The following is a 26656-nucleotide window of genomic DNA, read 5'->3' on the forward strand; positions in this document are numbered from 1 at the left end:
GCCCCTCCCTGGCCCACCCTCCAGGCCACTGGCTCAGACACAGCTGAGCTGGGTGCTGCGGCCATTGTCCTGCGAGCAGCCATCCGTGTCCCTGGGGGTGCATCAGTTGGCCCCCATGTCCAGCCGAGCCGGCGGCCTTCCTCCCAGGCAGTCCAGTCCAGCTGTGCCCACTGTGGGCAGCGGTGTCTCCTCCCACCTGGCCAGCCTGGGAGTGCAGCCAGCATGCGCGGGGCAGGTGGCCTGCAGTGGGGGTGGGGGGACGCCGCAGCAGGTACCCCAGGGGCAGCCAGCGCCCGCCGCCGGCAGAGAGGAGGCTCAGGCAGGCCCCGGCGCTCCGCGCAAGCTCCACGGAAGGCCCCCACCTCCCGCCCAGACCTGACTCCCCGGTGGGGCGGACGTTTCTGACCACCGGCTGCCCACCCTGGCTGCGGTGTTGGATGGGAAATGCCTGCCCCTTGCGGCGTGAGGAGCTGTTAAGGGCACAGCTCGGGCCCTCCCTCGGGAGCCTCCAGTGGAAACTATGTGGGGAGCGGACGTGGTGGCAGCGCGCCCTTTCCCGGAGCCCGAGCGGCGCCGCCTCGCAGCGCATGAAAGCCCGCTCGGCCGCGCAGGGGTGCGGGGCGGGGACCGCCCGGGGAAGACGGACCCGGCCCCGCCTGGGACACAGTGCGCCCCGGCCCCCGGCGCTGGTGGCGGAAGGCGCGTCCCCTTTCCTGTGGGCGGAGCACGACGCGCGCCTTGTTTGTTGCCAGCGGTTGTCATGGAAACCGGGGCGGTGCCGCCACCCTGGGTCAGGCGCGCGGCGCTAGGCGTGTGGGTGGGGCGGCCGCGCTCCGGGAAGCCCCGGCAAGCTGGGTGCCTCCTCCGACGCCCGCGGCCCCGGACGCTCCCGCAAGATGCGGGGGAGGCGGGAATGGGCTCGTGTGCTCCGGGGCGCCGCGCTGGCCCCTGTCCCTCGCCTGGCCTCCACCCCTGCTCCTCAATTTCATGCCAGCCAGTGGGGTGGCCCTGAAATGCCATCTAACGGTCTCCTTCCCGGTCCAGAACCCTAGGGCTGCGCCTGGCCTCCAGGCCTGCCTTCACCCACCTGCTCCCCAACTGAAGGCCGCCCCCTCCCAGGTCCAGGCTTCTAAAGCTTGGGAAAGCCGGGCCCTGCCAAGGTCCTGTGCCTTCCACCTCCGACCTGAGCCAGGGTGGCCCAGGCTGGTGTCCCCAGTGTGCTGTGGGGCCAGCCCTCCCTGCCCTTCCTTCTGCCCCCACTTCCCCAAAGTCCAGATCCTGGATTCCCATGTCCTGGACCCCAGCCCAGCTCCTTGCAGGGGGACCCGCAGCATCACCCCTCAGCACCCATGCCCCGGATGGAGGATCTCTGAGGACCCTACCCAGGTTCAGGCCAGCCTCCCTGAATTTCTTTAGGACCGGTGGAGGGGGACAGGACTCCTTCCTGTCCCTGGTCTAAGTTCCAGCTCACTGGCCACTGGCTGTGGTCCCAGGGGCTGAGTGTCAGGGCTAGGCCAGGTGCAGACTGGCAGGGGACAGGGGCGGCCAGGTGTAGGCAGCACAGGGCTTGGCTGGCTTCCCGGCGTAGGGGGAGGGGGCTCGGGGCCCATGAAAAGGCTCAGCGGCTGGACTGGTGAGGCTGGAATTTGAGGCGGCCCTGCATGGGCTTTGGCCCCAGGACAGGTTCTTTGGAACGAGGCTCAGCCTTCAGGGGAAGGAGAGGGCCCGGATCTGGCCGGACTGTGGACCCCAGGCAGGGCTGATGGAAGGAGCTCAAGGTTGTATCTGCTGGTCCTGCTTCCAAGAGACGGGGAGAGGAGCTGCCTTCTCTCCTGCCCTGGGTGAGGCCCGGGTAGACGGCAGCAGAGTCCTTCCGGGAAAGTGCAACGTCCGAGGGGCCAAGGAGGGGCCGTCAAGGGCTCAGCGGTCCCACTCTGGGGCAGAACCTCGGAGCAGACAGGGGGTCCCGGGGGACAAGCTGCTGAAAATAGGCCCTGGGAATGTCTGAGTGTCCATGACTCAGCTGAGCCTGGGGAAAGGGCAGGGGGTGGACCCTGGAGAGGGAGGCCAGCAGTTGCCCTGGGGCGTTAGGCCATTCAGCCTTAGGAGGGAGCAACCTGATGCTTGTCCACATCGAGGAAGGGGCCCGGAGGCTGGGGCACTGCGTGGGGGCTTCGAGAACGGTGGGGGGAGGCCAGAGCATGAATCACACACCATGGAGGAAGGGAGGGCAGGGAGGGCTGTCCAGCTCCAGCAGCAGAACTCTGCCAGTGCGGGTGGGTGGCCGGCCCCACGGGTGGATTCCTCAGGGGTCACTGGGGTCCAGCCCTGCCTTCGCCGGCGGTCAGGTGCCTGGACCCCGAGTACTGCTGAGGAGCTGCCTCTGGCCCTCTCCGCAACTGTCCTGCAGGGCAGGCCCCTCCTGGTTCCCATCGGGGTCCCCGGCCAGGCCTGGGCGGTGCAGGGACAGGAGGGCATGGGGATGTGGGAGGGAAGGATGAGCAGATGGAGGTGGACTCGATGGTGCCCCCGGAGCCCCACTGCGGCCTCCCCCAGCTCTCGGGGTCCTGGCGTGCCCTCGTGCCGTCCCAGTGCCAGGTGGGGCCTTCGGAGCACAGAGACAGCCTGGGGCAAGCAGCTGAGCTGCTCGGGGCCTTGGTCCTGGCCACTTAGTCCCTCGGGCCCCAGACACAGCCCTGGTGCACTAGGGGTAAGGTGTGGGTGGCTACAGCTCACTGTGTCCTCCATTTGTTCAGGTAACAAAGGCCAACTGCGCCCCCAGAAGAGTGGGGTGAGGGGTGGAAGTCTGGGCAGGGCAGGTCTGGGTCTTCTTGGCCAGCTTGACCCCCTGGGCCGGCTCCGTGCTGCTGCCCTGCTGCGGGAGCCAGGTGAGCGGATGGGAGGAGGAGGCCTTGCAGGTGGCGGGGCCCAGGTCTCCAGGGAGGCTGTCCAGGCCCCGACGGGTCCCCAGCCAAGCCCGAGCCGGGGCTGCGCCTGGACATACGGTCTGGGGGCTGAGGGGGCCCCGCTGCCTGAGGGAGGCAGGTCGGGTGGTGTGCTCAGGGGAGCTGGAGGAGCATGCCAGCCTGCGGCCGGAGGTTTGGGAGGGTGCCAGGGAGCGTGTGTGAGCGTGTGTGTGTGTGTGGAAAAACTGTGCTGTGTACCAACCAGAGGGCCAGTCACATGGCCCTTGGCCCCCTTTGGCATCCTCCCCTCACTCTGTAGCCCTGTGACCATGGCAACAGGGAATCACAGCAAGCTCGCAGGAACCTCGTCACCCCAGTCTTCAAGGCGGGGCTCCCCCCTGGTGGGCGGGGCTGGAGTCTCAGTGAGGGGGGCATCCCTGGGGTGAGGTGGCTGGAGGAGAGGCCAAGGCTGGCTCACGGCCCCACCTGCCGGAGCCTGAAGGTGGACTGGGGATGTGGGCTGGACAGGGAGACAGGGGACCCAGACCGATGCACTCAGACACAGCTGAGTCCGCGGGCACCAGGACACACGTGGGCACAGCCAGGCACCCCCTGTGGGGCCCAGCATCCTGCCCTGGAGCTCAGGCCTCTGCCCTGCAGGGTGGCCTTCTCAGGAAGGTACAAGGGGATACGTGTGACGTGTGTGTGGCCGGAGCCCCGGGATCCACTGGGACAGAACCCCACCCCTGCATCACCAGTGGTCCTGGCCCTCAGGCCCTTGTCTTCCTGCTGCTGCCCCTGCCTCTCTGGCCTGTCCACACTGCCGTCCCCTGCTGTGTGTCCCCGTCTGCCCCGCCTTCCACGCTGCTGCTCTTCCCCTGGTCTGGAGCCAGGCCAGAGAAGTCAGGACCCAGCCTCCCCCCCCCCCCCCCCGCCGGCCCCCGCGGTCCACAGCGGCATCGTCACCGGCCAGGAAGACACCGAGGGACGGGTGGGCGTGCTGGGGGAGGTTGGGCTCATGGCCTTTCCTCTAGAACCCATACTATGGTGTGCCAGCACCGGGCACAGGGGGCGGTGGGCCCAGAGGTGAGTGCTGAGGCTTCAAGGCTGGAGCAGGCCAGTGTCCACGAGTGGGAGTCTGGGGTCCCCCTGTGCATGGTGTGCAGCCAAGCCCCTGAGGGCGATGGACAACCGGCCACTCAGGGTTTCGTGGATGTGGTGCGAGCCTTGCAGACCCCAAAGCTTGCTGTGCCGAGTCCAGCTGGGGGCAGAACTGTGGCCTCAGAAGAGAGGTCCCGGGGAGCAGGGGTGACTGGAGGGAAGCGTGAGGAGCAGGACATAAGGACGTGGGGTCCAGTGTGCCGTCCTCCCAGGGGGTTGGCTCTTAGACCCCCGGAGCGGCCACACTCACCCCCGGCCAGGCCTCACTGGGGGATGGAGGATGGGGTCACCCATGGCTTCGCTCCTCTCTCCCAGTGCCAGGCAAGGGGACTCTGGGGGGTAGGTGGGCACTGGGTGCTGTCAGGGCTGAGTGCCTTTGTGGGGAGGCTGGGAGCCCCTGGGACCTCTTGGAGGATGGTCTCCAGCCCCTTCCACGAAGATGGGGCCTAGAGAGGCGCAGGGACAGTCTTGTTTTGAGAGTCTGGTGCGTCAGGGGGAGATGAAGACGCTGGCAGCTGAAGGGAGGGGCGGCGGACACAGCGGAGGAGGGCAGGAGCGCGGAGGCCGGCCTGGACAGAGGGAGCAGGGAGTAGGGGCAGGGAAGCCAAGAAACTGGGTGCGGTGCCACCGAGCAGAGAGGTGAAGGGTCCACAGAGGAGGGGACGGGCCCTCCCCAGCAGAGGGAGAGGGTGGTGGAGAGGCCAACGGGTCACCAGGAGGGAGGACACCAGGAAGGAGGACGGTTTGGTGAAGCCACGCCCTACAGGCAGGGATTTCCAAGGGGAGCAAGGAGGCCAGGACCCCACCCAGGCCTGGGCTAGAAGGAGGATGGGAGACCCCACCAGGCGCCCGGGCCCCCCCAGTCCCGAGGGGTGGGTGGAGTCCGATGGTCTCCTCCTGGCACCGGCCCCCACTTGCCCTGGGAGGCGGACGGGAACCACTCCCGCTGCGCCCGCTCGGGCCCCTCCCGCGGAGATAAGGAGCCCTTCCTAGATGCGATGCCCTGGACATGGCCGCCTCCACCTTCCCCGGCAAAGCCCCCCCCCCCGCCCCGTCCCCGCACGGATCCCTGTTATCGCGGAGGGAGGGGACGCCCCGTGTCGGAGTCCCCTCTTCCAAGTTCCCCGGGCTGCTGTCCCGTGGTCTTCTCGGGCAGCGGCGGGGGTGGGGGGCCCGGAAGAGGCCGGGATGTCCCGTGGGGGTGGGCAACTGGGGAGCGGCCGGCCTCCTGGCTCCGCGTGTGCTTAAAGCCGGAGGGGAGTTTTGGGGGACTACCGGGCTGAGACGTCCCCGGTGATCTCCAGCCCTGTGTGGGACGGGGTCGGGTCCGAGTGTGCGAGGAGAAGTCCGCCCGCGCTGGTTTCCCTGTATTTGCATTCAAGCGCTGCCTGTCCCCTCCCTGGCTCCCGAATGCCTGGGGGCTCGGGCACGTGTCGGGGGCCTGGGGTACGGCTGGGGAGCCCCTCCCTAGACCCTAGACCTTAGGCGAGGGGCGGGGCTGCAGCCCCGGAGGAGCCCCGCCCCTTCAGTGCATCCCCACGGGTCCCGCGCTCTCCCCGGACAACCCTCCCCCCAATCCCTCCCCGTCGGCCGTCGGCTGGGCCCGGGCGCTGCCGGAGGCGGGGTGGACCAGACGACCTTTCTTAGTGGGTTGGCCTGGAACCCCGGTCCTTGGGTCCACAGCCAGGACTAGGGGGCGGGGCTCGAAGGGCGGGTCTCAAGGGGGCGGGGTCTCGGGGTCCCTGAAAGGCGCGCACCCGGCGGGACCCACCCAGTCCCGGTCTCCAGTCTGCTCCAGCTCAGTGGTCTGCGCCGGACCCCCAGCCGCCATGCCTAAGTGCCCCAAGTGCGACAAGGAGGTGTACTTTGGTGAGCGTTCCCCGCCGACCCCAGCTCAGCCCCGGCCGGGAGCGCGCGCCCCGCGCCGCCCCCACGAGGAAGCGCGGCCCAGGGGCGACCCGGCCGGGCCTCTCCCGAGGGCCGGGCGCGCCGGGGGACGGGGGGGCCGCGTGCCGAGAGCCGACACTTCAGCCCTGCCGGCGACCGCCGGGTGTGCGGGTCAGGACCCCGGCGTCGGACGGCCCTGTCTCTGCTGATTCCGGGTCTCCGCCCCGCTGTCTCTTCCTGTCGGTCCCGCTGGGTCTCCGCTTGTCCGGGTCCCCCTTTCTTCAGGTGTCCCCGTCGCTGGGTCTCCCCCGCTCTCCCGTCCCCCCTCGGCGCGCCCCGGGCGGGGACCGCGCGGCGGAGGGAGACACGCAGCGTTCTCGCCGCCCCTCCCATCGCTAAGCAGAAACAGACGCGGACACCGGCGCCCGGGGCGCGATCCCGGGCGCGCTCGGAACCGGGTGCCGCCTCCCTGTCCTGCGCCCCGGGGCCCACCCAGGGGAGGAAATGGGAAGTGTCTCTCCCGCCTCCGCCCCCAGAGAAGGGCGCCCTGCAGGCCCCGCCCGCTACGGCGCCGCGGGTCATCCGTGCCCCGGCCCCCTCCTGCAGTACCACCCCGCGCCCCCTCCCGTTCCTTTGGCCGGATTGGCCCAGGGGACTGGAGGTGCCCCCCCACCCACTGGTGCGGCATAGGGCTGAGACCCGGGGTGGGCCACCAGGCGCCCGGGGTGAGACCAAGGGCAGAGCGAACTGGAGAAGGCTGCTGTGAGCCGGTGGCTGTGCACTGTGACCCCAGAGCAGGGTCTTATACTGGGTGGGGGGCACCGTCTGTGCCTCTGCAGCCGAGCGGGTGACCTCCCTGGGGAAGGACTGGCATCGGCCTTGCTTGAAGTGTGAGAAATGCGGGAAGACTCTGACGTCAGGGGGCCACGCTGAGGTAGGTGGGGCCTGGAGGGCCGCAGGGGCGCGGGTTGCGGGCGGCCAGCCCCTCATGGCCCTTCTCCCTGCAGCATGAAGGCAAGCCTTATTGCAACCACCCATGCTACGCCTCCATGTTCGGGCCTAAAGGTATGCGTCCTCGCCCCCACCCAGACCCACGCCCTGCCCCCCAGCCTGCCCTGAAGGTATGGTTGCCAGGGCCACCCCTAACCTAACTCCTCTGTTTTCCTGCAGGTTTTGGGCGGGGTGGAGCTGAGAGTCACACTTTCAAGTAAACCCAGGTACCGGCCCAGACCATCAGGCGTTCAGGATGGTCCCCTCACTCCTGGAGGGGGGTCCGACTGCTCACTGGGTCTGCATTCACCTCTCTCTCTGCGCAGGTCATGGGAACACTGTCCCCGGCTGCCCAGCGGGCCACTGCCCATCCAGGCTGATTGCAGGCCTTATCCTCAGGCACCCGGGGCCTCCTGTCGACTCCCATGCCCTCAATAAAGTTGAACACTCGAAGCCTTGCCTGTGTGTGCAGAGGAGGGGAGAGGCTTTGGGGGGGGCTTGGTGGTGGGGAGCTGCGCTGGCCGCTGTGATGCCAGCCAGGGGCACTGGCTCTTCCTACCGCATCTGGCCTTGTGGCTCACTGCCCTGCGGGGTGCTGGGCTGGGGGCCCCCCGGCCTGAAGCTTCCTGTACAAGACAAGTGGCCGGCCCCCCAGGAAGGGCCCACGGTGGCTCCGTTCTGCAGCTCCCAGCCCAGTAAATGCCTCAGCCTCCGCAGGTTGTGGGACAGGCTGAAGGGAAGCTCCACAGGTTAGGGGGACCCTAAGGCCTAGGAGCTGGTGGGTGGTGGCCACAGGGTGAACTAGCTGTGCTCATCCTGGTTCCGTTTTTGAGAAGCTCTGGGGGCGTTGTGGTGAGGCGTCCTTGCCTGCTCTCTCCACTTCCTGCCCCACCCTTGTCCCTATTACCACCCGCCCCATGGAACAGGCCAGCCATGCTCCTGCAGGGGCATGAACTTAGACACCCCTTGTCCCCCCACCCCACCGCCTACCGAGTGGTCAGCCACTAAATGGGGAATTTGAGGACTGTCTGGGCAGCGGGTAGTTGGGGGCTTTCTGGAAACTCCCATGTCAATTCCCTCCTGGCCACTCGGACTCTAGCCCCGGCAGAGGGCCAGCCCTCCCAGGCCTCGGCCTTCTCCAGGGTTTTGCAGGCCTGAGCTGGACAGTCTGCTGTGGGGAGGTCCTCAAGGGCCACCTGTAGGGTGGGGGAAGGTTATTGGGTGGCTTGCAGAACTCCTGGAGGTGGGAGCCACGGTTCGTTGGAAGACCGGGGTGGGAGGGAACAGACGGTGCCAAGGTGAGGGGTGCGTGTCCCAGTGGACCCAGGGAGGGTGGGGGCTGGGGGCGTCGCGCCAGAGTGCGGAGTCGGGGTGCGCAGGAAGAGCTGCACCAAGTGCTGGGAGGGGCAGCGCCGAACGAGGCCGCAGAGGCTCCTGCCTCCTCCGCGTTCTGGGGCCTGGAGGGTAGCTCGCAGCCAGGGGCGGGGGCGCAGAGCCGGCGGCCTGAGTGCGGCGCGGATCGCCGGCGGCCAGAGCGGGTGGGTCAGGGCTGAGCTCTTCATTCTGGCGTCGGCAGAGCGGCCTGCGGGGACCAGGCCGGCCGAGCGGAAGGGGGGCTGGAGGCTGGACCGGGCCTCCTGGGTAGGAGCCGGCGGTGCCCGCGCCGGGGGCGGGCGAAGGTGAGGACCGCGGGGGGGCGCCGGGACCCGTCCGGACGCGCTTCCTTGCAGGCGTGGCCACGCCGGCGCGCGGAGGTGGGAGTTACCGCCGCACGGTCAGAACCGCCCGCGCGGGCCGCCGGCTCTAGCCGAGGCGCGGGGCTCTGCAGGCGGGGGCGCTGCGGCCTCCCTGCCCGCGCCGGGGCGCCCGGGAGCGTGCGGGACAGCCGCGCCGGGGAGGGGGGCCGCCGGGGGCGGGCTTGGGTGCGGAGGCGCCGCCCGCACCCCGCAGGAGCTCCCGGCGCGCGGGCCGGGCCGGGCTTCGCGGAGGCCGAGGGGCTCCGGCGCGCGAGACCGCGGACGCACCGGCGGTTGCTCCGCGGCCTCTGCGCGAGGATGGGCGGGGCCTGAGCGAGGCGGGTCCGCGCGATTGGGCCCCGGGGCGGATCCCGAGGAGCTCTCGACGTCAATTGGCCCGTGCCGCCCAGGAACGGCCTCCGCACTGGGCAGGACAGACGTCACTCAAAGGCCCCGGTGCCGTTCATTGGACCGGCGCTGGAGGCGTGTCCCCGCCCGCTCGTGCACCGGGCGACTGCCCAGCGCGGCGGCAGCGGCGCGCGATCCGCGGGAAACCGGCTGCATGGGGCGGCGGCGGCGCCGGGGGGGCCGGGGGCACGCGGTCGGGGCCCTGCCCGAGGCCATCGCCGCGCTGAGTCAGACGCTGCCCGCCGGGCCCAGCCCCGAGATCTTCCGCCGCGCCAAGTTCGACCGTCCGGAGGCGGTGAGGCCCGGGGGCCGGGGGACCAGGGGACCGGGCGGACGCAGGGAGGCGGCCGGCCCCGCTGAACGCCGCTCTTTGGTCCCCCCAGGCGCCGGCGCTCTGGCAGCTGCTCTCCCGCGTGCTCGCGCCGCCGCCGGCCGCCGCCGGCCGGGCCTCTCCGGCCCTCGGTAAGCCCGCCTTCCCCGTAAGGCCCGCCCACTCACCGCGGGTCCGCCTTCTCGCGCAAGCCCCGCCCCAGCTAGCCCCGCCCCCAATTAAGCCACGCCCCGCGGGCTGGCTCTATCCACTCACAGACCCTGTGCCTGGGCCCGCCTCCTGTAAAGCCCCCGCCCGGTTAGCCCCGCCTCCCTGGTAGGAACCCGCCCCTACGGGCCCTGGCCCCGCCCCCTCCGCCTGCTCGGGCAAAGCCACGCCGGCCTCACGAGCCCCGACCCCATTAGCCCTATTCCCCTCACCCTGTGAGTCCGGATTGTTCCCTCCAAACATGGCCTCTTCTTGGGGTTCGTGCCGGGTCTCCCCGTGGGCGGCCCCCTGAGCAGGCGGTCCTCCATCCCTAGGGGCCCAAGTCCGCCTGGTGAAGTCCGCGCTGTGCTCCCAGGGCTACCCCCGGCGGGTGCTGGCCCAGCTCCCCGAGGACGGCTCCCAGGGCAGCCGTGAGCTTCTGCTGGCGCTGGCCTGGCTGCTGGCCCGCGGGCCCCTGCTAGAACACGTGCTGGCCCAGACTCGCGTATGGCTGGGTGATGAGATACCCCTGTGCCAGGTGCGTATACCTGGCGGGGGCATGGGACCGGGGGCTGGCAGGCAGCTTGGGTGCGCCCTGGGCCAGCCCTCAGGTGGCCCTGTGAGGGTCCGCATTGCCCCTCCCTGCTCCCGCCTCCTCCCCTGGCCTTCCTGGGCAGGGTGGGATGTGTGCTCATAGGGTGTGACCCCCAAGTCTCCTCTTGGCAGCCCTGGGGCCCCTGACTCTCCCTCCAGGAGCCTCTTTTTTTCTGTCTCCCTTTGGGTCTCCACAGGGAGTATGGGAGCAGGGTGTGACCCTTGTGCCTTCTTCAGTGTGAAGCCCTGGCGGGTCCTGGCCCACCTGCACCCTGCCAGGCAGCTGATGGCCCTGTGGACGTCCGCCACTTGCAGTGGCTGATGGGAAAGCTGCGGTTCCGGTGGCGAGACCTGATCACCAGTCAGCAGGAGCAGTGTGCCCTTCTGGGCAAGGTATTGTCCCCTGAGGACTGTCTACCCAGGGGCACTTACTCTCCGTGCTATAGGCTGTTGGCTGCCTCTCTCTGCCCGAGGCCTGTCCATCCAGTCTGGAGCCTGGCCTTGGGCTGCATGGGGCCCAGACCCGGCTGGGAGCTGACCCGTTGGGTACTGCCCTGCAGTGGCCCAGAACCTGAGCCCAGGGCTCCAGGTGGTCCAGGAGGGGTCCTAGGGCAGGTGGAGTTGGGCCTCCCTGGGGCAGTGAGTCAGTGGAGTGGGGAGCCTTTGGGGTTGGCTGTCCTGGTTCCAGAAGTCATCAGAGCCCTCAGGCTCTGTCTCTGAGAAGAAATGGGTTCTGGGCCCTGGAGGAGCCGCTCCTGCCTGGGCCCGTTTCTGGAACCAAGGTACCCCCTCCTTCTCCCACATCCTGGGTGTAGGCTGATGGGCAGTGGGCAGCTTCTTTAGGGTTCCTGAGGGAAGGTATGGCACAGCTGTGGGGGCACAGGTCCCTCTTACAGGTATGGTGCAAAGTCCAGGTTGAGAGGTGGCTGGGCAGGGAGGCTCGGACTCCCACCAGCATAGGGCTCCGCCACGCGGGGCCTCCCACTCTGTACCTCTGCACCCTGGACCTGTGCACTCCACACCCGTGCACCTCTGCGCCCCTGTGGAAGACTTTCGCTCCTTTAGCCCTTCTGGGAACGTGTGTCTCTCTTGCTTGGCTCAAGCTCCACGTGCTCGTCCTGGCTGGGGCATGGCTACCTGTTAACCTCCGTGATGCCTTCTGGTCTCACCTTGCCGGGAAGCCTTCCCTGCCCCACAGACCCAAACAGTCACTCTGTGTCCCCACCACTGGCCCCACCGGGCCACCTAGCCTGTCCAGGGGCTGTTTCTTCCACCACATGGACCTGGCAGTTGATGAGCTTAGGTAGAAGCGGGGGTGCCCCATTCCATCTCCACCAGACCCCTGAGAACTGTGTGGGACGGGGAGGCTATAGGCGGGACCGCCCAGTGCCCCTCCCCCTGCAGGGACCCCCCTGGAGGGCCTTGGGCCAGCGCCCCAGCAGTGCTAACTACTGTCCTGAACCTGGCCCTGGCCTGGCCTAGAGCACCTTGGCGAGGTGTGGCCCATTTCCTTGACTGTAAGGGAGGCTCCAAAAACCTCCCTCGGCACTCGGAGAAGCGCCCCTTCCTGCTCACCTGGGGTTTGCACTGCCTGTTTCAGATCCACTCCTATACCCGCGGCTGCCACAGTGACCGCAGCCTTGGCCACCTGTCTGTTGCTGAGACCGAGCTGCTCAGGGACCCAGAGGGCGGCCGGCAGGTGAGGGCTGCTGTGTGTTGGTACCATAGGACCGCAAAGAAGTGAGGTGGGGGGGTTGAGGTGGGGAGGGACGTGACAAGGAGGACCCCGCTGCCCGGCTTTGAGCCTGGGTGGTTGCCCAACTCACCGTCTTGCTGGTGTGGGGGACAGGAATGTCCTCAAGGCCTTCCCCAGCTCCCTAGACGGTCCAGTGGTGCAGGAATCCAGACCAGCTGCTGAGTGTACATGCGGCCGGGCATGGTTAGGGCCCCAGGGGCACAGGTGTCTAGGCTGGGCTGGCAGCTGGGCTGGTGGGGAGGGGGCTCTGGAATTAAGGAAGACTGCTCAAGGGTTCAAGCTCATGGTGTAGGTGCCTGGAGTGCAGGCAGGGGTCATCTGGCAATTGAGGTGGTCGGGGGAGGGGTGGTCTAGCGCGCCCCACACTTTGCCGAGTTTCTTTTCCGGAGACCGCATTCTCTCATGGTTGTCTCCTTCCCTTGCGCTGCATGCACAGGGTGTCCTGGGACAGGCCCAGGGCTGGCTGTCGCTTGAGGGCTGGGCTCTGGCACTTGGCACTGTCCAGCCTGGGGGACACTTGGCCAGGCAGGAGGGTGGAGGCTCAGGGCTGGAGTGGCCCCTCTTTCCAGGTCCCGCAGATCCCAGCTCTGGAGTCATGTGCTCCCTTTTGTGGGGTGGGGGTAGCCACCTGGGGTGTCTGCCAGGCCTGTGTCCCTAGCCAGTCCCTGGCTGGCCCTGCTCAGGCAGGGCTGCTCTGGTTCCTGGAAGCGCAGAGGCAGTGTCTTGGCGACCCGAGGTGCCCTTGGCTATGTCCCCTTCTATGGGGGACTCAGCGAGGCCCAGGCTTCCTTCCCCTTGGGGGCCCCCCGCCCCCAGGCCGGAGCAGAGCAGAAGCTGCATCAGCCCCAACCAGGGTTGCCTGGGGCTCCGGCCTCTGTGGTGTGGGGGCCTGTGGGGCTCCCCCTCGCCTCAGAGGCTGGACTGTGTTGGTGCCGCAGGACTGCAGGCGGCATGAGGTGGGTGGGGGTCACGGTTGGCTTCCTTCCAAGGTTTCTGGAGGGGGAGCTGGCGGAAGCCTGGGCCAGTGTACCCGAAGGGCCTGCACTCTTGGGACGGGTCCCAGAAGCTTCCGGAGTGATCTACGGTTGCTGCGTGAGGCCAGGCGTGCTGCGGACCAGCTGGGCAGTGAGCGCACTTGCTTCCTGGCTGGGGCTGCAGCCTTCTCACGGCCCGGAGCCTGGCCACGGGGCAGCAGACTGGAGTGGGGGGGGGGGTGTCTCAGGAGGCTCCAGCACCGGGCCTGAAAGTCGGAGGGCAAAGGGGACTTGTGGCCTCTTCCTGTTGTGGGGCCCCCTTCCCTGAAGCTGGGGAGGAGCGGAGCACGCGGGGACCCGCACTGTGCATGCTCGCATGCGGCCTGCACCCCCCCCCCCCCGTGTCTCCGTGCTCCCAGGCGGTGCTCCCTTAGACCCGCGGGTGGTTCTCTGTCGGTGAGCCTCCCGGCCCCTGAGCTCCTGTTCCTGCAGCAGCGAGCAGGCTCCTGGCTGCCCGGCTGGCCGCCCGTTTGCTGTGGGGCAGGGCCCCTTCCTGGCCAGTGGGGACCCCGAGCTGCGCGCGCCTGTCGTGCAGGGTGTGGTGGTTTGGCAGAGCTCTTAGCTGGCCCTCTGTCTTGGCCCCAGAACACGCCGCTGGGTCCCAGGAAGCCCCGCATCTCTGCCTTCCAGAAGGAGCAGTGCCTGTGGCCAGTGCTGGCTGCCGCCTTCACAGAGGAGTCGTAGCAGGAAGGAGCCTGCGGCTTCCTGGTGGGGGTGGCGGGTGGCGGGTGGGGGGTGGGGTGGGGCAGGCCCAGGGCTGAGTGGGCCCTCTGGCGGGGGACTGGCAGCCACTAGAACACATGGCCGCCCCGGGACCCCGTGTCTGGGTGGGGTCTGCAGGCTTGGGGCCGAGCCAGGTGGGTTGGGGAGTTCCCCCAGGAAGGGTTCCCTTCCCGAGAGCCTGGCAGTCTCCCCATCCTGGGCCTTCCTCCTCTGCCCACGTCTTGGGTGCAGCCCCCCGTTAGTGAGGGGCGTGGGCAGAGGTCCTGAGTCGAAGGTCCTTGTTGTCAGCGCCTGGCCCTGTGGGGACCCACCTTTGGGGCCAGTGTGGGGCCCACAGGTGTGGTCGGCCTGGTGGTCCCTGGCGGTGGGGCTGCCCTGCAGGGCGGGTGGCTGATGGGAGTGACTGGCTTGGGGGCGGAAGGGACCGGTGCGCATGATGGTCGTGTGGCCGGTGCCGGGGGTCCCAGTGGGGTTCTGACCTGGCCACGATTCATGGTTCGCTTTGCAGCTGCTTCAGAGGCTGGAGAGCGAGAACGCGCGCCTGGAGGCCGCCCTGGCGTGGCGGCGTCGGGAGCTGGTTTTCTGGCAGTGGATGGTGTGTCCGGCCCCTCCCTTCCCTGAGCCTTGACCACAGCAGCCCGGGGTGGGGCGGTCAGCGTGTTCTCCCCAGACAGGAGGGGACGGGAGGCCACACACACACCCGGCCACGCGGCTAGTGTTAGGACCCGGCCTGCCCTGAGTCGGGGGCCTTCCGAGATGTCTGTCTGTCCCATCACCTGCCCTCAGGGGGCTAGCCTTCCACAAGTCTGGCCTTTGTGCCTCCCTGGCCTCGCGGCCTGTGGGCATGATGGGTGGCTGGGGGGGTGCGGGGAGGCCGCTGCCCCCAGGCCTCTGCGCCTTCTGTCCCCATTGGCTGTGGGCTGGGGCTGTGCTTACGAGGCCTGGGCTCACTGCCTGCCTCTTACTTGGGTCTCTCTCTGCAGGACACGGTCCTGGGCAGCTGCCCCCTGGAGGCCTCACCGGCCACGTTTCTGCCCAGGGACCCCGCGTTGGCGCCTGGCGAGTTGGAGCTGGTGGCCCGGGAGCTGCGGGGCCTGCATGAGGAGCTGCGGGCGGCTGCGGAGCCCCGGCGGGCGGCCTGGGAGGCCCAGGTGGGGGCTTGGGGCGGACCCGGGGTGCGGTTACACAGCCCTGCGGGTGAAGGCTGGGAGGCAGGGCAGACCGCAGCAGCCCTGGAGGGTGGTGACCGGGCGAGTCCCGCCGTCCCAGCCCCCCGGCCGCAGCCCCGTCGGCGTGCGGCAGTGCTCTCCACGAGCGGGACCAGCTGCGGCCCCTTCATGGTTCCTGAAGCGTCTCGGTGGAACTCGTGGGCACAGTTTCCCCCCAAAGCCTTTAGGGCCGCGTGAGGAGCAGCCCGCAGCCCTTTGCCCTCTGCTGTGCTGGCCGCTGGAGCGGGGTCGGTGCTCGCACGCGCGTCTCACAAGCTGTCAGAGCCCACTGAGGGCCACACCTTGGGGACACAGCCTCTTCTCAGTCCCCCGCCCCACAGAGCCTCTGGGACGGGCCTGGAGGTCGGAGGCGGCCTCCACAGGCAGTGTCCCCTTGGGCCGGTCCGCTGCCTGCTGCCCATCCTGGGAGCGCTGGGCGCGGGGGAGGCCGGTTGGGCAGGGGACAGCGGGTGGGGGAGGCCGTCGCGGGCCCGGCGTGGCGGGTCGGGCTGGGGGAGGTGGGTCGGGGTCTGTGCCCGGCTCTGAATGGGTGGAGGGGGACTTGGTGATCTATGCAGCGGGTCAGGCCTGCAGCTGCCGGCCCTGTCCCTGGGGCCCCTTCACGGGCTCCTTGAGGGAGACGCCAGCGCCGGAGGGGCCGGCACTGTGGTTGGCCCCTTCCCGGGAGGGGTCGGATCTGGGCGGGCAGCCCTTCTCAGGGCGCTGCTGGGGGTTGGTGCTGGGGCCTGGGGGCCCAAAGCCTGTGACCTGGGCAGGGTGTGGCTGCCCCCGCCTCAGGACCTCCCCCTCCCCCCTCCCCACCCCGTGCAGGCTGGAGGCTGGGGGCCGGAGTGCCGCGCCAGGCTGCGGGCCACGCAGGAGGCTGTGGGACGGGACCTGGCGGCTCTGCGGAGGGCCTGGGAGCAAGATGGGGCCCCGGCCCAGCCCCACAGGCCCTGCAGGCTGGTGAAGAGGGACGCCGGCGCCACAGAGGGCCCAGGCCTGCGGGCTGCCGCGCTGATCGGGGCGCTGCGGATCCGGGAAAGCCGCCTGGAGGCCGCGCTGGGCGGGCTGCAGACCCGGTGTCGGCAGGAGCTGGCCAGGCTGGCCGGAGCCGAGCCCGGCCTCATCTGGATCCTGCCGCCTGGTCGCTGAGGGCCCGAGGGCGCGTCCTGCTGGAGGGGCATCGGCCCTGACACCCTGAGGAGCCTCGGAGGAGCAGGTTTCCGGGCGGCCCCAGGGATGCGGCAGACACGACCCCCTGGGGTGCTTGCCCTGAGCCCTGGCCCATCCCTGCTTTGGGACATACTGGAGGCAGACATGACAGGTGTCTGTGGGCGTTCAGGATCAAGAGAGTATGCAGAAACAAGTTGTAGAGGCCTCCCTGCAGGGCTGAGACCCTGTCGTGGTCCCCCCTCAGCCAGCCCTCCAGGTTCCTGTCTGGGGAGGGTCAGGTCTGTGCTCAGGCCCCAGGAACGGGACCCTGGGTCGGGGGGTGGGGGTCGGGCAAAGGAGGGCTGGTCCTGGGCTGCCCTGGAGCTGGAGGGTCAGGCACGGCCTGAAGCATGGACGTCCCATCCACACGGCGTCCTGGGCCCCACTGCCGTCCCACCTTGTGCCCAGGCCTGGTGTGTGTGCGTGTGTGTTGGGCAGGGACACTGGCCAGGAGCCTGGGGGTGGGGATGCTGTTCCTTTCCTGGGGGTGGTGCCGGGGGTGAGGGGGAGGCCACCGTGGACAGAGGGGGCTTTGTTCGTGGGGCTGTTCGGGGAGCCGGGCTCGGCCCTGACAAAGAGCCGTCTGTCTGGGTGATGTGCCCCTAGCTCGCCGGAACAGGCCCCCCCTCCGTCCCGGGGGCTCAGCCTCTCGGCACCCCTCACCCAGCAGGCACAGACGGCCTCGTCCTGCCTCTGTCAGCCCGGGACAGCTGAACCCCAGCCCGCTGCGGGGCAGGTGCAGGGGCCTTTCGGCTGCCTCCTGCTGCCAGCCGAGTCGGGCCCGAGGATGCTTTCACAGCCCGCGTCCCCGCGGAACGTTCTCTCATTAGCTTTGCCCGCGTGGCCAGGGGTGTGCTGGAGCACCGCGCTGGTCTCGGCCCCCCTGACCCGGCCCCCATCCCTTGGGGAGACACCCCGGTGCTCCCTCTGCACTGGTCAGACCGGGCAGACTGGTCAGGACGGCATCCCTGACCCTCTCCTCACAGGCCTGGCCCCTGTAGTCTCTGGGCCGGGGTCCTTCCCTCCCAACTGCAGCCCCCCCTCCCAGCTCCTTGTCAGAGCTGCAGCTGTGGTCCAGGGCACACGGGGCCTGGACCCTCTGCCCGCCGTCCTCTGAATGTGTAGAGTCCCTTTTGGACTCCCCGCAGCCGACCCCTCTGCCTGCCATGCCCTCAGCCGTCCCGACCACTGGCGGGACCCTCCTCATCTGGGAAGCAAGCCCACTCAAAGCTCCCTGCCTTCTGGGGACTGCCTTTGAGCCGGGACCCCCGTGGGCCCTCGGGAGCTCGACGTGTGGAAGCCAGAGGCACGCTCAGTTCTACGGGGCTGCCCTTGGTCAGACTGATCTGCGGATCCAATACAAGCCCGCTCAAAACCCACTCGTGTCTGTGCGGCTTTCCTGTGGACGCTGGGGCACGTGTGGTGGGTCAGGCCCAGAGAGGCCCAGTTTGGTGGGGGAAGCGAGGAGGTGTGCTCTGCGGGGCTCCTACGGACGCCCTGGTCAGTCGGCACAGGCTCAGTGGCTGGCGGGAGGTGTCCGGGAGAACTGGCGAGGCCCATCCCCTCCCCTGGGCCGCAGTCTGACACTCCCTGCCTCCTCTGCAGGGACCCACAGGTCCACAGGCCTGAGGCAGCCTCGAGCAGACGCAGGTGCAGGCCTGCAGAGCTCACGTCCGCACGGTGGCCTGGCCTGGCTGGCGGGGCGTGGCAGGGCTGTGGGGGACAGCGGCGGACAGTGGGGACCAGCGGGGGTGCTGTGGGGTCCGTGGGGGGCGGCAAGGCCGTGGGGGAGTGAGGGCCTGCGGGAGGGTGCGGTGGGACTGCTCTGGCCAGGCAGGCGTCTGTGAGGACTGCTCGGGGGGAGCCCAGGCTCCCCAGGGAGATGTGCCGTTCCGTGCAGCTGTGGGTCGTGCCCCCACGACCCGCTTCTCGAGGGCCCAGAGAGACGAGGAGAGACGTGCCGCAGAAGCACCCCCGTGGGGCGCCTGGGTGGCTCAGTGGGTTGAGCCGCTGCCTTCGGCTCGGGTCATGATCTCAGGGTCCTGGGATCGAGTCCCGCGCCGGGCTCTCTGCTCGGCAGGGAGCCTGCTTCCCTCTCTCTCTCTCTCTGCCTGCCTCTCTGTCTACTTGTGGTCTCTCTCTGTCAAATAAATAAATAAAATCTTTAAAAAAAAAAAAAAAAAAAGAAGCACCCCCGTGACGTCGTAACCTGTGTGGACGCGCGGAGGAGACAGAGGCAGGAGCCCCGGAGAGAGGGGTTGGGGTCATAATGTGTCCGGGCCTGCAGGGTGGACACAGGGCCGGCGGAGGGCAGGGGGTGCGGGCTTGACCCAACATGGGGAGCGGCCCGTGCCCTGCAGACTCCTGCCTGCACGGCAGCTGGGCCAGTGGGAGTGGACCGCGGGTGGCACCGTGACTGGGCCTCCTGGGAACACAAGAGCAGGGACAGTTCACAGACGGTGACCGGCAAGGACACCCTTAGAGAGAGCAGGAGCCGTCACAGCCTGCCGTCCTCCCGTGTCTGCCCCTTTTTGGCTGAGCTGCCTATTCCCCACTCATCCACCAGCCAGGGCTGACGGTGCCCTGGACTGCAGAGACTAAACCCCACAGGCAGGGCATCCGTGCCGTGGGACTGGGGGTCAGGGGTCAGAGAGGGTGGTGGTCAGAGACTTGGAGGACAGGCACAAGTGGCCCTGGAGGGGGTCAGACAGAGGAAACAGGGTCTAGCAGCACTGAGAGAGGGCCTCGGGGAGGGGTGAGGTGTGCAGGGGTCCTGAGGACGTGGTGTAGGGGCTTGGAGGGCCCTAGCGGATTTGGGGACGGGGTATGCGGCGCAGGAGCTGTTGGTTCTCGTTTTCCCGTCTGGTTCCTCGGATCACTGTAATGTTTGTGACACCCAAGATTTGTCCCCTCCCCTTCTGGGGACAGTTTTTAATTTTTTAAAGATTTTATTCATTTATTTGACAGAGAGAGACACACAAGCAGGCAGAGAGAGAGGGAGAAGCAGGCTCCCCACTGAGCAGAGAGCCCGATGCGGGGCTCCATCCCAGGACCCTGGGATCATGACCTGAGCCGAAGGCAGAGGCTTAACCCACTGAGCCACCCAGGCGCCCCAGTTTTTAACTTTTGATGGTAAAAAGTAACATGAAGTTTATTGTTTTAACCACTTCCAAGTGTATGGGTCCGTCCTGTTGCACAGTCATGCCCTGGTGAGGTACATTTCCGGAACCTTCCCGTCTTCCCCGAGGGCCCCTCTGGCCCCGTGCACGCTCCCTGCCCTCGCCCGGCCCCCGGCGCCCCAGCCCACTGTGTCTGTGCGGACGCACTCCTCTAGGGACGTCCGGGGAGGGGTCACAGGGTGTCTGTCCTCCCGTGAGTGGCTGAGGCCCGTCCGTGCGACGTCCCCACGGTTCAGCCTCGCGGGGCAGGTGTTGGGACTTGCTCCCTTAAATAAGACCGAGGAGGCGTCCATGCGCGGACGGACCACGTCTTTCTCCTCCTCCTCCCAGCTGTGGCTGTTGGGGTGACGCGGCAGTGAACGTGACGGCGCACCCCCCCACCCCCCCCAGCTGGATCGCTGAGGCCGGAGACGGGATGTGAGCAGGCACGGGGCTTGTCTCCCTGGGGCGAGGGGAGGTCGGAGGCGGCGGGCGGCTCTCCCCCCGAGGTCCTGTCCCGGGGTCTGGCGTGGCCCTCCTTCAGGGCTCTTCACAGGACCCTGCTCAGAAGAAACACCTCACGGTTCTGTGCGTCAGGCCCAACAGCGTAATGGACCTTAATTACGCAGCAGCCGCTCAGGAAAAACCAAAAAACAAAATGAAAACCCAACTCCGCATACACTGGAAACGCGAGTCTTACATCACTGCGGTGACGTCTGCAGCGTGTCCTGTGTCGGCCACTGCGAGGCTCTGTGCGCCTCCTGAAGCCGCGGGCCGCAGCCGTCGCCGGAACCGGGGCCTGGCGCTGGCGCTTGTCGCCGCTGGTGCCCCTGCTGTAACGCTGAGCTTGCAGAGAGCCCAGAAGGGACAGCGGAGCCGCGCCGTCCTGAGACCCCACGGGATCGGGCTTGTCGTGCTTACCTGCTTCCCTAAAAAAGCCCTGAGAATCTGCTGTGGTCCCTTTGGCAGCCTTGGGACCGGGTCTGGGCACTGCGGTGCAAAGGAATGCACGTTTTTGTGTTTTCCCATTGTTTCCCTCCACTTGGTGTCACGCTTTCACGCTCTGTCCTCGAAGCTGCTTCTGTCCGGTGGGTGAGATCCCACAGGACCCGTCCACCTCCCATGGGGACACCAGCTGCCTCCAGCTCCGCCATCACAGAAGTGCCCACCCTCCCACGGCCGGGAGCCCAGGAGCAGAGCAGCGGGCCCCAGCACGTGGCCAGGGACCCCGGCCGTGCACCCCTCCAGCCACTCTTCCTCCCGCCAGCCACGACGTTCGAGCCCCTGAGACCTCCCTTAGCCCTGCCTGCCTTCCACAGGTTTGCAGGGGAGCGGGCCTCAAGTGGTCTCCGAATTTACCCGACACGTGTCCACTCACTGCCCGCGAGTGTCTCCGCCGGCTCCCGCTCAGCTGCTCGGGTGAGCCTGCCCGCCCCGTCCCGCAGTCGCGTGTGGCCCCACTGCCCGCCCCGCGCCGGACTGCGCTAACCGTCTCCCCAGTCCGTCTCTGGGCAGACACCGGGAGACTTCCGATTCTGCTTTCACCAGATGGGTCATCCGTGGCTCCTCGGTTCCGACGGCGAGCGTCTGGGGACACGCTGCCTTTCCACATCACATTCTCGCCCATTTCCTGCCCTCGGGTTTTTCCTTTACGCCCACGTCTTCTGACATCAGGGTCATCCTGCGGGTGTCGTCTGGTTAGCTACGCGGTGAGCCACTGCCCAACGCCACCTCGGCCCGGAAGCGCCCTTTCCTCCCCGATGGGGCACGTCCTCCAAGTTTAGTGCCCGTCTGTCCCACGGCCCGAGGAGCACCGGCAGGAGAGGCTCCCGGTGAAGAGATGTGATGCCTGTCACTGCGGGTGTAGACCGTCTCCGTGGCGGCCAGTGTCATTCTGGCCACGTGGCTAACGCTTCCTCCCTCGGCGGCAGGAGGCAGGAAGGCCGCTCTCCCTCGGCCAGGGCGTGCACCCCAGTCTCCTCCATGAACTGCTGTGCTCACTGGGTGCTTTCCGTGAAGCTTTGTGACTTGGAAAGTTTGCTTCTGCTCTTAATTTCGTAAGAGCTTTATCTACAGCATAGATTTCCAACGCTTCGTCTTCACTAACGAAGACAGTCGCACGACGCTCTCCTTCACGCTTCTGTAACGAAATACGCCACATCACACCAACACTTTCCCACGAGGAGCCGTCCCTGCATTCCTGTAAAAAGCCCTGTTTTAACTTAAAAAAACAACAACCCACATTTATTTATCCTAGAAAGAGACCGTGTGTGCGTGGGGGAGGGCAGAGGGAGAGCAGGCTCCCCGCTGGGCAGGGAGCCCGACGTGGGGCTCGGTCCCCGGACCCCGGGATCACGCCCTGCGCCGAGGGCAGACGCTCAGCCCACTCGGGCGCCCGGGAGCCCAGCGGTGCACCGGCTGCAACCATGTCGCATTGGGGCTCTTCTCTGCGTTTTATGTTTGTCTTCCGTTACGTTTGTTTGTCCCTTTCTTGTTTTCTGCTCCCCGTTGGGGAGGTCTAGGTCTCTGCTGTGGCTCACGCATCACACACCGTGTGTTCCCGTGGAAGTTGCCCTGAACTTAAAAGCTGTTCTCATATTTACAGACGACTTAAAAAAAAAGATGTTATTTTCAGGCAGTGTCTGCGTCCGGCGCGGGGCTCACGCTCGGAGCCCCGAGACTAAGCGTGCGGCTCCACGGACCCGGCCAGCCCGGCGCCGCACCCCGACTGACGACTTCTTTACACTCACCTGTATTTCTACCTTTTTCAACAAAATAAACGCTTCAGCCTGTTCTCATGTCCTTTGTTCTCCCCAATTCTCAGTTGTGTTGCACAAGATTTCCGTCCTCCGCTCGTCCGAGCATCGTCAGGACGACCACAGTCTTTACTGCGACCGCGGCTCCCTCGCTGTGCGCATCGCTGGACGAGTCGCTAGACCCGTTTCCGCTTTGAATCCAAGCACACGTCCACGGAGTCCAGTTGGGACAAACTTTCTGAGCCCCTTTGTGCCTGAGAACACGTCTGTTACGCTCCCCGTGTGAAAGAAAACTTGCTTGGATATAAAATTCTGGGTTCATCGTTATTTTCCTTTATTATTATTATTTTAAAAAGTATTTTATGTTCACGTAATCTGTGCCCCTACACAGGGTTCAAGCTCATGACCCCGAGATCAAGATCTGTGTGTCCCCCCACCTGGGCCAGCCGGGCACCCAGTCATTTTCCTTCAATACTTAAAAATGTTTTACCCACAGGCGCCCGGGGGGCTCAGTCGGTGAAGCCTCTGCCTTCGGCTCGGGTCATGGTCCCAGGGTCCTGGGATCGAGCCCCGCATCAGGCTCTCTGCTCGGCGGGGAACCTGCTTCTCCCTCTCCCTCTGCCTGCCGCTCCCCCTGCTTTTGCTCTCCCCGCCTTGTCTCAAATGCATAAATAGACGCTTTTAGAAAACGTTTTATTCGTCTTCTTTCATTTTCTGTCAAGTTTCCCTTGCAGCCCTCCACCGGGAACGACGGCCGATACACGTCCAGAAGGCAGCAAGTACTTGGTGCTGAGCTCAGTGGACGCCCCCGGAAGCCCCGTGAGGGGCAGGGAGTTGACCACGGGCCACGGGCCACGGAGCTGGAGCGCTTTTCCGCGTGGCTGACCCCCAAGCGAGCCCCTCGGTGCTGTAACTTAGCTCCGCCCTGTTCCTGAGCTTCTGGAGGTCCCCCGTGGTGTGTCCTGGACTGGGCTTCTCCCCGGGGACGTGCCTGTGAACGTCACGCAAGTGACCGTCGTCCTCACCGCTGCACGGAACGCAGCGCGTGGACGTCCTCAGCTCCTCGGCCTCCTCTGTTCTGGGGCACGTGGGGCTGTTTGCCGTTTCCAGCGACTTCTGTGGCCATCGGTGGCTCGTGTGCACACAGCGGGCAGCCCCCCGCAGCGGGTGCCTGGGCCCTGCAGCCGAGCCCCGTGCTGTGTCCTGGGGTCTCACTGTGGCCCCACCGATGGTGAGAGACGCTGGCCATCTCGTGCCTGACCCTTTGGGAAGCGCCTGTTTGCGTTTTCCCCCGTGCCCGCCCCCCCCCCCCCGGGAAGTCTTCCCTCTCCCCGTCGTCGGTCGGCCTCTTCACCGGCCACCAACCCTGACCCTAGCCCGGTGGGTCTTGGGTCTGGGTGGCACCTGCTCCCCCCCCACCCCGCCGCTGCTGCCCTCTCCCCCCCACCCTTCGTGAATGTCACGCGGGGTAATGACTCCAGCCTCGAGGCCGGTCTCCGCCGTCTGTCGTCCTGCTCGACCCCACGAAGGTTTCCTTGTGGTGGTTTTCTCTAAGCAGGGTCCACACCGTGGAGCCCAACGCAGGGCTTGAACTCATGACCCCGAGATCAAGAGTTAGACGCTTCACCGACGGTGCCTCCCAGGTGCCCCTCCACCGAGGTTTGGAGCCTTCTCAGCCCTTTGCGTTCCCGACTCGGTTCAGAACGTTTGTGAGAGACCAGGAAGAACCGCTTGCGGTCGGCACCACACGGACACGACGGCCTTCCCGGTCCCTCCAGGGCATGACCCGTCCCCACCCGCTCACGTGGAACGTGCCAACTCTTCTGGACAGAGGCATCGCACGAGCGCGAGCAGCCTGCAGGGCACGTGTGTGCACGGACACACGCACTTCCGGACTCTGCTGGAAGCGGCAGGAAGCCACGGCTTCTGCACACACACGGGCAAAGGCAGCCTCGCTCGGCTCGCGCACTGACTGCGGACCCTTCCCGCGGGGCTCTGGACTTCCTCTGAGCACACGGGCGTCCCCTGCAACGAGGCCGGACAGTCTCGTTTCTGTATCTGCAGCTCTAACTCCTCTCGCGTCTCCTCCTTGCTCTTGGAGAAGCGCTGTTCCGGGAACTTCCAGCACAATGCCGAGCCGCTCCCGCCGCTGCGGCCACACGCCCCTGCCTCCCAGACGGTGCGTCCCGCTCTCGCAGACGCATCCTGTCCGATCGAAACGCCCCCTTCCGTCCCTCGTCCTTTTACTGCATCACGAACCGCGACTGAAGTCTCTTAAATGTCTCTTCTGCGCCTGTTGACGGAACCTTATTTTTCGTTTACTCTGTTCATGTGAATTACGTTTATTTAAGAGCTAGTTTCAAGTTGAACGCCTGCAGAAGTAGGGCCCGCACCTTCCACGTGCCTGCACCCAGATCCCTCTGTCCTCGGTCTCCACACGCACGTCACACGTGCCCCGTGGAATGGGTGCAGTGCACGTACGGTCCCGTGTCCGGACACGCGTGCCGCTTCACCGCGGAGAGCAGGCTGACACACCCCTGTTCCCCGAACGCCTCCGAGTGCTCCTGAAGCCAAAGGCCTTTCTCCTACATAACCTCCGCTCCACCTTCAGAACGAGGGAACCCCCGGGCCCGGCATCCCTGTCTCATTGGCGCAGGCCACGCAGACTTCCCCACGTCCCTCGCGGCTCCACGGCCGGGCCTGGCTCCTGCATGTGTCTGGCGGCCACGGCTCCCTAGTCTTCCATCTGGAACGTTCCCCCATCTGTTCCCTGCGTTCACGACCAGTCTGGAGGATGCCCCCGCATCGCGTCCCCCTGACTGGTGGGCATGGGGATTACGCGAGGGACACTACTCCTTCTCCGCGCGCCACGCCAGGAAGCCCACGAGGCCCGTCTGCCCGGCAGGCACTGCCACTAATTTTTGTTGCCCACTGGGAACAGCACCTGCAGGTCCCTCTGCTGTGACGCTCACGAGTGCACGCCGGCCTCGCGAGTTCACGTGGGGTGAGGGTACAGCGTTCGGTCCTTCGGTGTTAGGCCAGCGGCAGTTTCGTGGTCTGGTTTTCGCCGGTTCCGGGCCCTTCTGTGCCCTGCTCCCTAGGAGCGCTTCCGAAGCTTTCTGGGCGGCGACCGCTAGGATCACGTGCTTTCTGCTTTGGACAGGTGATGCGGTCAGTCTGGCCGATTTGTTTTCCTGGACCGAGTCGGCCCTGCATTCCCGGGCCACGGGCCACGCGGTTGTACCACTGTTTCGTTACGGTCATTGACTCTATTTGCCGATATTTTGTTGAGGGTTTTGTCACGTTGGCCCAGTGGCTGTAGACTTTCTTTTCCCTTGTGGGGTGGGTTTTCCTGGCCCTTCATAGGGAGGATCATGTTGGATTGTGTCTTGCACGTTCAAATATTACGTTCGAGCACCCGGTCTTCTGAAAATCCCACTGAGAGTGTTGACTTCTAAAAAGATTTTATTTCATTATTTGATGGAGACAGCACGCATACACAAGCAGGGGACGCGTCGGGCTGGGGGAGAAGCACATCCCGCTGAGCACGGAGCCTGTTGCCAGACTCGATCCCAGGACCCTGGGGTCATGATCCGAGCCGAAGGCAGACGCCCAACCTGCTGAGCCACCCAGGCACCCCCAGAATGTCGATACGGTTTCGGCACATGATCGACCCAGCCTCTTTTCAAAGCCTTTACAGTGGTCCTTGGATCGTCCTGTGTGAGCACGACCCAGTGGCCAGCGTGGGACGGGGCCATGGCCCGTCCTGTGGCTCAGCGAGCAGACTCAGCACGCATGCATGGCCTGGGGCGAGCCCAGAAGGTGCAGACTTCACCGGGGTGCGTTCTGGAGTCTTCCTCTCTGCTGTCTCTCCAGGAATTTCTGGCTCCCTGGGGCCCCCCTTCCCAGTCCTCCATCAGAGGCTGGGGCTTCAGTCCCCTGCGCCCACACTCCTCACCACCGCCCCGGCATCTGGAGACAGAGAGTGGGGCTCTCTCCCCTTCCCTTCAGGCAAGAGTGTCCCTCCCTCTGGGGACCACTCTCCTCCCTCAGGACGGGAAGCTCTTCCCCAGGGAGGCATGTATGAGCCTGTGTCTGCATGGCAGGCTGGGTGGGGTTGCCCGGGGGCAGGTGTGAGGGACCCCTGACCCTCTGCCTGGAGCTCCCCCAATCTCCGAGGGCTTCGGGACGCCTTTCGTTCCTGCCACGGTCACACTGGAGGGCTTCCCTGTGCAGGCCCCCACCCCCAGCCTGGTGTTCAGGCCGGACCTCAGCCAGGCCGCAGGACACGCGGGCAGGTCCTGAGACTCGCGGGGGGTCTGCCTGCTCCGAGGAACTTTTCGGAGACCCCACGGGCTCCACAAACCGCCGTCTTCTCCTGGCCATGCTGGGCAGGAGAGGCAGGGTGGGCTGTATCTGCCCCGTGGCGCCCGGAAAGGGAACCCAGGGTGTGAGGAGCCCTGGCCTGGGTCAGCTGTTCCGATGCCCTCACCACAGGGCTGCTCCTGACCTGCACCTGCGTGTCCGAGGCCGCTGGAGGGGAGCGTGGCCACCGGGACGCTCGTCGGGCACCACACCAGGGTGGGCGCTCCTGAGCAGGCGGGGCC

At 66.8% G+C, this 26656-nt stretch overlaps 2 protein-coding genes across 7 annotated transcripts; both read left to right on the forward strand.

The window, feature by feature from the left end:
* Window positions 1–5786: 5786 nt before the first annotated feature.
* CRIP1 (cysteine rich protein 1) lies at window positions 5787–7394 on the forward strand. Its single transcript, XM_046008861.1, has 5 exons — window positions 5787–5936; window positions 6794–6888; window positions 6962–7019; window positions 7125–7171; window positions 7271–7394. The coding sequence occupies exons 1-4, from the start codon at window positions 5897–5899 to the stop codon at window positions 7163–7165; spliced, it is 234 nt and encodes a 77-aa protein (XP_045864817.1). The 5' UTR covers window positions 5787–5896; the 3' UTR covers window positions 7166–7171; window positions 7271–7394.
* Window positions 7395–8661: 1267 nt separating this feature from the next.
* On the forward strand, window positions 8662–25458 carry TEDC1 (tubulin epsilon and delta complex 1). 6 transcript variants are annotated; one of them, XM_046008926.1, is made up of 10 exons: window positions 8662–9383; window positions 9472–9550; window positions 9941–10143; window positions 10437–10592; window positions 11800–11898; window positions 12945–13080; window positions 13575–13697; window positions 14221–14307; window positions 14696–14863; window positions 15752–15887. In XM_046008926.1, the coding sequence occupies exons 1-9, from the start codon at window positions 9243–9245 to the stop codon at window positions 14812–14814; spliced, it is 1143 nt and encodes a 380-aa protein (XP_045864882.1). In that variant the 5' UTR covers window positions 8662–9242; the 3' UTR covers window positions 14815–14863; window positions 15752–15887. The 6 variants fall into 6 exon arrangements, with proteins under 6 accessions (XP_045864882.1, XP_045864881.1, XP_045864885.1 ...); XM_046008925.1 differs by lacking the exons at window positions 12945–13080; window positions 13575–13697; window positions 15752–15887 and adding an exon at window positions 22772–25458 and having other exon boundaries at window positions 8663–9383; XM_046008929.1 differs by lacking the exons at window positions 13575–13697; window positions 15752–15887 and having other exon boundaries at window positions 8665–9383; window positions 14696–14959.
* Window positions 25459–26656: the final 1198 nt, after the last annotated feature.

The sequence above is a fragment of the Meles meles genome, chromosome 6 (genome assembly GCF_922984935.1).
Source record: "Meles meles chromosome 6, mMelMel3.1 paternal haplotype, whole genome shotgun sequence".
Classification (NCBI taxonomy): Eukaryota; Metazoa; Chordata; class Mammalia; order Carnivora; family Mustelidae; genus Meles; species Meles meles.

Bases quoted from the DNA above. Each gene is read 5' to 3' on its own strand.
- CRIP1 (XM_046008861.1), top strand. From the start codon at position 5,897: ATGCCTAAGTGCCCCAAGTGCGACAAGGAGGTGTACTTTG. The intron at 5,937-6,793 runs GTGAGCGTTCCC...GTGCCTCTGCAG, and splicing joins CGACAAGGAGGTGTACTTTG to CCGAGCGGGTGACCTCCCTG. The intron at 6,889-6,961 runs GTAGGTGGGGCC...TTCTCCCTGCAG, and splicing joins CGTCAGGGGGCCACGCTGAG to CATGAAGGCAAGCCTTATTG.
- TEDC1 (XM_046008923.1), top strand. From the start codon at position 9,243: ATGGGGCGGCGGCGGCGCCGGGGGGGCCGGGGGCACGCGGTCGGGGCC. The intron at 10,593-11,799 runs GTATTGTCCCCT...TGCCTGTTTCAG, and splicing joins AGTGTGCCCTTCTGGGCAAG to ATCCACTCCTATACCCGCGG. The intron at 14,864-15,751 runs GTGGGGGCTTGG...CACCCCGTGCAG, and splicing joins GGGCGGCCTGGGAGGCCCAG to GCTGGAGGCTGGGGGCCGGA.